Below are 10,404 nucleotides of genomic sequence, written 5' to 3'. Positions count from 1 at the left end.
TGCTTTTATAAAATAGTAAATAGACAAATAGCCATTCATTGTCACTTCAATAGACTTAACTGTTCAGTTATTTCAGAAGTCATCATGTTCTTAAAGATACGATGGCCCATGCACTACTCATATTGATCGAAGCGACCACGTTAGTGTCCTAATCTCGCATGCGCCAATATTTAATTTAAGGAAGTACGCATGAATGTTCACGAATGACTTTCACAATTAAGTAATAATATAATATGGGATAATAAAATTAAAACTCGAATTAAAACGAACGTACTAGTATTAGGGTCGTAGTCATAAGGTCCCACACGGTTAGTTATCACGCCATGCCCATTTCTATCAAGAACTTTCGACTTAACGAGAGAGTCTTGTGTGCTGTCGTCGTGGCCTAAAGGATAAGACGTCCGGTGCATTCGTGTTGAGCGATGCACCGATGTTCGAATCCAAGGCCGGTACCAATTTTTCTAATGAATTACGTACTCAACAAATGCTCACGATTGACTTCCACGGTGATGGAATAATATCGTGTAATAAAAATGAAACCTGTAAAATTATAATTTGCGTAATTACTGGTGGTAGGACCTCTTGTGAGTCCGCGCGGGTGGATACCACCACCCTACCTATTTCTGCCGTGCAGCAGTAATGGGTTTCGGTTTGAAGGGTGGGGCAGCCGTTGTAACTATACTTGAGATTTAAAACTTATATCTCATGGTGGGTGGCGCATTTACGTTGTAGATGTCTATGGGCTCCAGTAACCATTTAACACCAATTGAGCTATGAGCTCGGCCACCCATCTAAGCAATAAAAAAGCAGGCAATTCTTTTCGGTTCAAAGGGCAGGACAGCCACTATGCAATTGAATCTTAATCTTAGTCTCAAGAGGAATCTTGATATTCCCGTTGTCAAGTAACCACTTAGCACCAATGAGTCATATTTTTGTTCACATGCCAATAAAACAAAAACAAAAATGCTATTATGAATTAAAACTATCACAGTCGAACGTATATTTTAATGATGTGTGAAAAACCAACAATGAGTTTAATATCACTACAAGATACGTAGGTATCTGAGGTAAACACAATTAAGCACTTTTCCATCGACTTAATCGCAAATTTTTTACTGCAAGATTGGCTTTCCGTCATGATCCATGCAAGTGTAGTGTTCACTCACGCAACCCGTACACACACTCTCTCTAGCTCAATCAATCCCGTTTCTGCAGGATAGCCGTCGGAGCACCGTGGTATGTGAGGAATGTAGATCTTCGCGACGACCTAAATCTAGAACTGATACTTAACTTTCTTAAAGAAGCGTCAGAACGCTACTTTGAAAAATCAGCGCGGCACGATTATCGTGGCCACTGCTAACTACATATCCCACCCAGGCGACAGGGCAAAACAAAGCCGCCATTGCCCAAAACATGTCTTTTCGGATCCCATGTATCCACTCTAGGTGATTTTAGGCTCTTCAAGCACCGGTCACCGCCCTCGAAGAAGTTCTCGACTCCGACAAAGAGTTCGACGTGCGAACTAGCCCATAGACACAGCCCACTGAGTTTGGCGCCGGATCTTCTCATTGGGTCGCGATTCCAATCCGTTCGTAGATTCAGCGAAGCACTACTCTTACTAGAATCAGTGTTAGCAATTCTTTCAGTTTGAGCCCGTTAGCTCAGCTGCCGGTCCGCGTGAAATTGGAATAGCTCCCAAGGCTACCAACGATTAGGTAGTGAAGTAAAAAAAAAGTCGGCTGGCGGAGTCTTTGCCGCTCGGCTCCGCATGCATGCCCCTCAAAGATCCACGAGGAGTAACAGATAGGGACGTGCGCCCTCAGAATTTTTCTGTATTCTGAGCGTGCGCCAATGTTATTATAATTCTCAACACATTTGCGCTTTCACAAATTCTAAGCTGCTGATAATTCACCTTTATTACGCGTATGCTTATTGCTTTACTAAGCAATACAAACCCTTTAATATCCAAATAAAATCATTGTTTACGTTCCCGCCAAAAAGCTACTAAAAGTCGTTTAATTCACAATGGTATACAACGCGATATACGTTATTTTAAACTATCGGCTATGTATAATTTTGGAATGACGCACTAGGCAAAATTTTGCTTTCTTTTATTTTGTCTCAAAAATAAATACACTTATTTTATGTATAATCTTTTATAGTCAGTACACAAAAACTAAGACTAATAATTTGACACTTGTACAGTAAGTAAGTAGGCAGGTACATAGTTGAATTTGTTATGATTTCCGAAATGGTAAAATAACACCTTTGTTATTCTTCATAAAATTGTGAAACTCCTCCGACCCAGTTAAAAATCGATTATTTATTGGTGGAAGTTGCTTGTAAAGCTTGGATGTGTGATCCGTAACATCACTGTTCGACGTATTAGATCTGAAATCATAATAAGCGTTTTAAAAAGCATGTACGTAACATTATTTTACGTTTTAACCCAAGCCTGACAACGAGTTACATCAGAATCTACTAGCTAAATGACATAAGTGGTTTTTTTAAACAGGCGATAAATACATTTGCATAGTAATTCAATACACTAACTTTGTAAAATCTAAAAGATAATCCTTATCGTAATAAACGGTGTATTGACGTATTCTGTGAATTACATCACAGTTACCAACTGATTGACAACTGTAATCGTAAAGTTTTTCTATTTTACCATTCTTATCTTTCACAGTCCAAAAGTATTCCCCGGAAAATCTTGAAACGACTGTGCGCGGACGTAATAAAGAATGATTATCTTGCTTCAGCTCTGTAATGCTGGTATATTCTTGCCTTTTCATAGTACTGAACTCATTTTTATTGAAAGTATTGTTTGATCCGTTGCATTGTTGCAAAATTGATTGTCTTACATCAATTAGGTCAGAATTCAAAGAAACATCTTTGGTCGTCACGAAATTGCGACAATTCGCTTTAAGTTTCTCATCACTGGACTTATTAATTTCATTGATCAAACATACGCAATTCAAATCAGCCTCTTTCTTGGCTTCCTGAAGTTTCTGTACTAATTTTTTAAGAAATAAATTTTCTTGCTGTGCCACCCAATACAATTGCTGTAAATGTATGCATTTAAATCTATTCTCTTTAATCAGTTTTTGAGAATCTTCATTGTAACGTTTAAATCTATCTTTCGCCATAACCTGTAATTGATATTGCATTCTGATTCTTCTATTTTCATTTAAGGCAGTCATTAGAAAACTTTTTAACGTCTTCCTCTCTTCATCAAATTCTTTCAATTTCTTTAAAAAAACATAATCCACTATAGTTTTGCATTTAATCGATTGTCTATACTCTGTTGTATTTTGTTCATATCCTGAACTTCTCATTTTGATTAATGTATTTCGATATATATTTTTAATTTCAATTAAACATTCTACAACAGCAATACAACAACATCGAGCGGTATTTTTGAAAATACTTTGAACTTTATGAAAAATCCATATCATTAGATTATTTACTGCTAAATTTTTTTCAGTAAATATTTTTATGAATTCCTTTTGAAATATTGAAAAGGCCAATGCTCCGACTGTTATGATTAAACAGTAAACAAGAGTCACACTTTTTGAATTCAATACTATGACGTCAACTTTTTTTGGCTTTGGCAATGTGTAATTCTTGAGTCGAGACGTCGAATGAAAATAAACACCTACAACAAAAACTATTAATTAAATTTATTGTATTGATCATGAATTTCACTTACCAAATAATAAAATTATAATTTGGTAGATTCAGATACCTATACCAATGAAATGTAGGCATCAGAATCTAGGCGACTTCAAGTTAATTATCCGTTGTCTATATTGGCAGTTTATTTGAATTTCTATTTGTGAAGCCGTAACGGGTTTTCATACTGTTTGAGCTTACGACATCAAACATACCAAATTGAACGTACCTTACCCCATAGAGCGCAATCCGTCCATGGATCGACTCTCTATTGATGCATATAAAGTGTGGTGCGTCGGAATACCGACTATTGCGAAGTTTGGCTATAAGTATCAATTACGGACGTGTCTTAGCGTGCTCATGGATAACGTTTTTAATAAGTTAATAACATGTATAAATAGCCATTTAAAACTATTTTGCTGCGAATTCAGCATTAACTGAAAAGATTCTGTGCACACTTAAATATGTATTTTTTTTCAAAAAATCTCTTCCAATTTCTGCAAAGTATTTGAAAATAAGTTCTAAAAGGGTTATTATTTGGTGCCTAGAATACAGAAACCCGTCTCATCTACACACTACCTTAATAAATGGGCCGTCAGTTTGGTCTTCACATGTGCGGCTCATAAGGCAAAAAAAGTTGTTATGAGTTAAACTATCCGCAATTAAGTAATTTAGACATCAATATTTAATTTTAGTACGGGTATTTTTACGGTACTGCTGTTCTTAGTTGCAAGACAATACTGATAGATTTATTAAGGGTCTTGGGAATACATTTATTTTCTATTAATTACTATATTTTATATCGAGTGAACGAAGGCTGCTGCTCAGCAGTGGGATGAAAAGGGTCAAACCATTTTAGTTGGACTTTACTGTTTTAGCGGATTACTTTTAATTAAATGAAAAACCTTTTTGTGTATCGTTTTTAAATAATAAGTACCCAGGTCTATTTCACAAAATTTGGCACTTGGATATTCGTCGTTCTATCGGGCAGAAACATCAGTGTGTTTAGTGCGAGTTTTTTAACGTTCTCGATAGCGTAAAAGTAACTCAAATTTTTATGCAGTTGGAACAGCGGTCCTGGCGGAAAACGTAGGCCGTCGTTCCAACTCCATACAAATTTGATTTAACTTTTACGCTATCGAGAACGTTAAAAAACTCGCACTAAGACAGACATCCCGAAAGGTCCGTAACATTGAAACACCGCGTTACTAAAATCGTTGTTGGTAAATCTACGAAATGTGTACATTGTGTACATTGTAACAAAGCTACGAAATTTCTAATGCAGGTAATGTTTCAACGAACCTTGATATATACCTAAGTTAGGCTTTGTATTTCTTTTCAGTATTATTTGGAGACTGCACATCGCCAGCCACATGGCGACCGAAATGCCGACAAGCCACTTAAACGCAATATACATCACGATTATTGCAAGTTATATACAAGTTATAGCTTTAAACGAGTAATTTTTAATTAAATCCCAACCAATGTAGACCGTTAATTTATATGAATCCATCAAAATCATAGTTTGTAATATGACAACTTCAAATTGAAGTGTACATTTTTAAACGTAGACAAGCTGACTGATCTTATTTACCTACGTACTTTGAGTTATTTGAATAAAACGAACAGGGCACGCGTGAGCGGTGCAGGGGAAGCGGGGGGAGTAACTTCGGTTTCTGGGAATTTAGTCGCGATGGAGCGTTTTACCGGAGCGGACCGTGCGTTTTGTGTGCGCGAGTTTTATAAAAACGACAATTCGGCAACCGTTGCGCGGCGTAAATTTCGAGAACACAAAGGTTTACACAACTTTGACGACACTCCAACTCTTCAAACGATTAAGAACTGGGTTGCTAAGTTCGAGGAGACCGGTTCGACGTTAGATAAACCGCGGTTGGGTCGCCCAAGGACGTCACGTACGGAACAAAACATAGACACAGTGACACAGTCTATTCGCGAAAATCCGACACAGTCAACTCGTAAGCACGCCAGAGCATTAAACGTATCCAGGACATCGTTACAACGGATTTTGAAGAAAGATTTACATATGCACCCTTACAAAATTCAGTTGGTTCAAGAATTAAAGGAAACTGACGGTATTCAAAGACAAAATTATGCGAATGAAATGTTGAATCGGTTTACTTCCTTCAATAACATAATGTTCTCTGACGAGGCTCATTTCCATCTTAACGGGCATGTTAGTAAACAAAATTGCCGCTATTGGAGCCCCATCAATCCAAAACTTAAGCATCAGAAGCCCTTACATAGTCCGAAAGTGACTGTTTGGGCCGCTATGTCAGCCCATGGTATCCTAGGGCGTTACTTCTTTGAGGATGGCAGAGGGCGCGCAGTTACTGTTACGTCGGAGCGATATGTGGCTATGATCGAAGAGTTTTTCATACCAGAATTGCAAAACTTTTCAGGCTTTAATGCCAGGACGTGGTTTCAACAGGATGGGGCCACTTCTCACACCTCTAACACTGCTATGCCCGTTATCCGTCAACTTTTTCCTGGCAAAGTTATCTCTAAGAGAGGAGACATTTCCTGGCCTCCACGTAGTCCAGATCTGACCCCGATGGATTTTTTTTTGTGGGGCTACCTTAAGGCTAAAGTATACGACACAAACCCGCGGTCAATTGAGGCCCTAAAAGAAAACATCCGCAGAGAAATGACAAGCATTTCAGCAGTGACGTGCCGCGCAGTCATCGACAATTTTAGACGTCGTTTGCAAGAGTGCCGTGATCGCAACGGATTACATTTAGGAGATGTTATTTTCAAAAAATAATTCCCGTTTTTTAAGCTTTTTATGTAAATAAAAATTTAATTCATAATGTAATTAGTTTTATTTTAATAAATTTTTTTTCATATCAAAGGACTTATGGGCCACCCTGTACTTATTTATATGGCTTTATTTTTTATTAGTGAAACTGTATCGCTCTCCGCTGTGCCAATTAAAAAATAAAATAAATGTAAAAAAATGAATCAAATTGGCCTTACACAGGTTTTGTTCCGTGGTAGATAGGTGAGCCATATGCTTGTCGTCGTAACCACTTAACACCAGGTGGGCTGTGAGCTCGTCTACCCATCTATGCAATAAAAAAAACTAAATAAGTTGATCCTATTTTACATTCACTAGGGCTGATGCTGCTACTGCTACTGCTTCAATGTTCAGCCCTTTTCTTGCTTGCTTAAACATGTCATTATCTTACAAATCACTCTGACTCTCAATTCATTAGAAGTTATAACATTATTCAACTATGTTAGTGCCTGATTACATTGAAGAAATATGACTTGAAGTAGCGTTGTAACTGTGAATGGCTTTCAGGACAGATTTGCTGACCTAGAGAATCCTTATGGGCCAGCCACTTGCCGTGTTGGCGGCAATCGCTAATGCTGGCATCATTTTGCCGATATTTTCTGCTTGAAATACTGTATTGTGAGCTCCCAGCTCTAACTATGGAGTTACTATGAATGTCTTCCATAAATGCAGCTAAATCCTTGCCTTCTGATGTTTTCGATCCATGATGAAGGCACTTTGGCATGTAATAGTAAGCATAGATAAATACAACTTAATTAGTAGTAAGGTTCAAGTCTGTCGCCCCGTCCAGATATATCTTCTATTTCATGTCAAAGATGAACTGTTTTATGATTTTGTCACATAGGTACTGCCTCATATGTCAAGATGATTTATATCCGCTTTCTTGAGTACGGATGTAAATTATCTGAAGTCCTATAACTAGTAACCTACCTATCGTAGGTGCAAGTTCTTAGCCTGGTGGCGGACACTTTACGCCTCTTACTGGACGAGAACGTGACATGGTAGCAGGTCTAGTGTAACCTCCAAATCCACAGTTTGCGTGTATCTTAAGTATCTACGAACTGCAATGCATACCAGCGTCTGGAGTCGGCATAGCTTATCGTAATTGCAGATCTGTGTGAATATTGTCCACTAGACTTCTGCGTCGCGACATGTATTAAGTCCAACGGTTTTTATAAGCTTCAATGCGATTTTACTAGGGGAGGGGAGCTTTAGTGGCTATTCCAACTTAGCTTGCTATTAACATAGCAAAATATCTGGCATCTGTTTCATTGACTTAAACATAGAAAGCAGCAGGTCTTTTCATCCAGATCCGTCTTTAGATCCAGATGTTCTAATTGTTCAATAGTTCTTATCATGAATAGATCAATAGTAACTTTACGGGCTAATGACGACTGTACAAATCGCAAAACAGGAACCCGTGATAATAAGTGTCCGCTTCTCGACAGACACAGGGAATATGAACCTACAGATTCACAATATGCTCTACATAATTTTCGCATTAAAGTATTAAGTAATAAAAACAATTATTATTATTTCATTCACTGATCCTTTATTTTTAACAATTTTCTAAGTCTTACGTGTAAACCTAGTCTTAATAACTTAAAATTCTTCTTGTACCATTCAATGTTGTACGAGATGTGAGCTTTCCAATTTTTATCTAAAAACGCTTTGTAGAATACACTCATTTCGTCAGCTGACAAATTTTGTTGTCCCTCAGGTAAATTCTTCTTCAAATAATCTTCTCTTTCCTGCAAATGTTGCAAAGAGACAATTATGATTATTATCAGTCTTTACTAGATTTTTCAACTGGTGTAACGGGATAAGTTGTGTGCCATGAGATTATATGTTCGATTACTGGATTGCAGATACATATAAGAATTACTAGCCAGGGAATCTTAAAGCTTTTTGATCTCAATATTTCTTCAAAAACTTAATTCTATATACATAAATAACTCAAAGAAACTTGTATATATATCTAAATACATTTTTTTTAATAATTCTTTGTTTCCTAAGTGCAGTAAAAGATAAATTCTAAAAATCACACCAATAAATATATTTTTACAACAGAGCTGATCTCGAACCGAAATAACTCAGCAGCACAGTAAACAATTGTTTTGTTTTATAACTAAACATACCAACAGTTCTTGTATATTTTGTATTGGTTTTTGTTTTAGCTATTTTTAATATTTTATGTTTGTTTTTTTGCACTGTTGCTTTCCCAAATAAATAAAGTAAAAAATACCTATTCCTAGCACACCTATTCAAATTGACCAGTAATTTCAAAAGTGATTTTTTTTGTTCTATTCAAATAATCATTCCTTCTGGAAAAAGAGAAAAATAATTAGAAAAAAGAAGAAAGAAAATATAAATATACTTAATCTCAGAATTGTCTTATAGTGTAGTGACTGTATTAAATGTAAAAAGTTTACAAAGGTTTCATAACAAGCAATTTGACCAGTAACAGTAGGTTTAATAATGAAATATAAACCCTCATGCCCTCATGAGAAATCTAAAACAAAATATTGAATCACATTGGTACCATAAATTAGTCATATTCGAATCTTGGGGGAAATATACTCAAATATTTAAGAAGTCTCATAAATATCTAAATAAAAATTAATAAAAAGAGACTTCCTTCCTCTTAAAAACTGTTTACTTATAGATCTTAGCGCCATAAATATTTTTCACCTATTAATTTTATTTTTAGAAGCATTGAAATACAATCGCAGTTTGTATTTATAGAATGTACGTATCATTATTGTACATCATACCAGATTATGTAAACAAACCTGAAAAAATCTTGTATTATGGTGCGTCCAAAACTTTTGGTTAAACTCTTGTACCTCTGTTCTCATCTCTCTATAAGTTTTCTCCATTTTCGTTTCGTTTGTAGGCTGTTTAAAAATTACCCTTCGTAAATTCGATACTGGATCCGGCGGACCGACCATATCACTTGAGATCTTCTTCGGATTTGGAATTTGAACGCATTTAGAATCATTTGTGTTAAGTTGTCTTAAAAGTAAGTAGCTCCATACTTTATGTCTTTTTATATTTTTTACACGAATTGGCACCATCACGATACTATTCATTTATTTTCATATTAATTAAAAACCGCGTATAATATTATACTTTGTTGAAAATTGAAAACAATGCTAATTGTCAGAATCAGCTGTTTGAATTGACATTTTTATTACGTTCTGAAAGAGTAGCAACCACGGTCACCAAATAAAAGCGGTGTCAATAATTCTAAAATAAACTCAAATCTTATGAAAAAGACATAGGTTTCAGAGAATTAATAACTTCAGTCCTATTAATTATCCTAAACTCAAAATCCTGATCAGCTCATCTTTTTAATTTCATACAATTTCAAAACTGTCCCGATTTGGGACCTTATGACATTTGTCAGTAATGTCAGCTGCCAAAGATTTTGACATTTCATGATTTTAGGCCTCTCGCAGCCGAATTATGTAAAAGCGATTGTTTTACAAATAATTTCTACTCAAAAAATATAAATAGATAACTTTACTAAAGTACCTGTTTAGGTTTCCGAATACAGAAAAAAAAACGAAATGTCCCGCAGTCAAAACAACACAACAGATGATTATTCAGCGAAAATAGACATGTGTCTTACTGATGGCATTGTAAAGACAGGTAATAAGTTAATTATTAGCTAGATATGAAAAAAAACTTCGAGGATGTCAAATGAACATATATATGTGTCGTTAACTTACACCTTAATAAGGTCTCAATTTAGCTGGACCTACATCCCGGTAGCACTGCCATAAAAAAAAGTTAGATTTCCTAAAATCGTTAAAATTGGTTATTTTATGTAACATTAAAAGTGTAACTTATTTGTATAATTCGTTTGATAAACAGATTTGTTTCCACTTCATCTGGGTGCTTATTATTAA

General features: G+C 35.8%; 2 protein-coding genes across 3 annotated transcripts; both read right to left on the bottom strand.

The window, feature by feature from the left end:
• Positions 1–2,137: 2,137 nt before the first annotated feature.
• Positions 2,138–5,214, bottom strand: LOC101736696 (uncharacterized). 2 transcript variants are annotated; one of them, XM_004921521.4, is made up of 3 exons: positions 4,978–5,214; positions 2,554–3,658; positions 2,138–2,391 (listed from the first exon to the last, which is right to left on the bottom strand). In XM_004921521.4, the coding sequence occupies exons 1-3, from the start codon at positions 5,090–5,092 to the stop codon at positions 2,238–2,240; spliced, it is 1,374 nt and encodes a 457-aa protein (XP_004921578.1). In that variant the 5' UTR covers positions 5,093–5,214; the 3' UTR covers positions 2,138–2,237. The 2 variants fall into 2 exon arrangements, with proteins under 2 accessions (XP_004921578.1, XP_021207235.1); XM_021351560.3 differs by having other exon boundaries at positions 4,990–5,214.
• A 2,802-nt stretch (positions 5,215–8,016) lies between these two features.
• Positions 8,017–9,721, bottom strand: LOC101736829 (COA8 family protein CG14806, mitochondrial). Its single transcript, XM_004921522.5, has 2 exons — positions 9,283–9,721; positions 8,017–8,241 (listed from the first exon to the last, which is right to left on the bottom strand). Exons 1-2 carry the CDS (start codon positions 9,580–9,582, stop codon positions 8,032–8,034), a joined length of 510 nt encoding a protein of 169 aa, XP_004921579.3. The 5' UTR covers positions 9,583–9,721; the 3' UTR covers positions 8,017–8,031.
• Positions 9,722–10,404: the final 683 nt, after the last annotated feature.

The sequence above is a fragment of the Bombyx mori genome, chromosome 10, assembly GCF_030269925.1.
Source record: "Bombyx mori chromosome 10, ASM3026992v2".
Classification (NCBI taxonomy): domain Eukaryota; kingdom Metazoa; phylum Arthropoda; class Insecta; order Lepidoptera; family Bombycidae; genus Bombyx; species Bombyx mori.
This window is presented reverse-complemented; position numbering and strand designations above follow the sequence as displayed.

Bases quoted from the DNA above. Each gene is read 5' to 3' on its own strand.
- LOC101736829 (XM_004921522.5), bottom strand. From the start codon at position 9,582: ATGAATAGTATCGTGATGGTGCCAATTCGTGTAAAAAATATAAAAAGA. The intron at 8,242-9,282 runs GTTTGTTTACAT...CAACATTTGCAG, and splicing joins ATAATACAAGATTTTTTCAG to GAAAGAGAAGATTATTTGAA.
- LOC101736696 (XM_004921521.4), bottom strand. From the start codon at position 5,092: ATGTATATTGCGTTTAAGTGGCTTGTCGGCATTTCGGTCGCCATGTGG. The intron at 3,659-4,977 runs GTTCGTTGAAAC...TTTTTGTTGTAG, and splicing joins TAACTTAGGTATATATCAAG to GTGTTTATTTTCATTCGACG. The intron at 2,392-2,553 runs GTTAGTGTATTG...TTATGATTTCAG, and splicing joins TATCTTTTAGATTTTACAAA to ATCTAATACGTCGAACAGTG.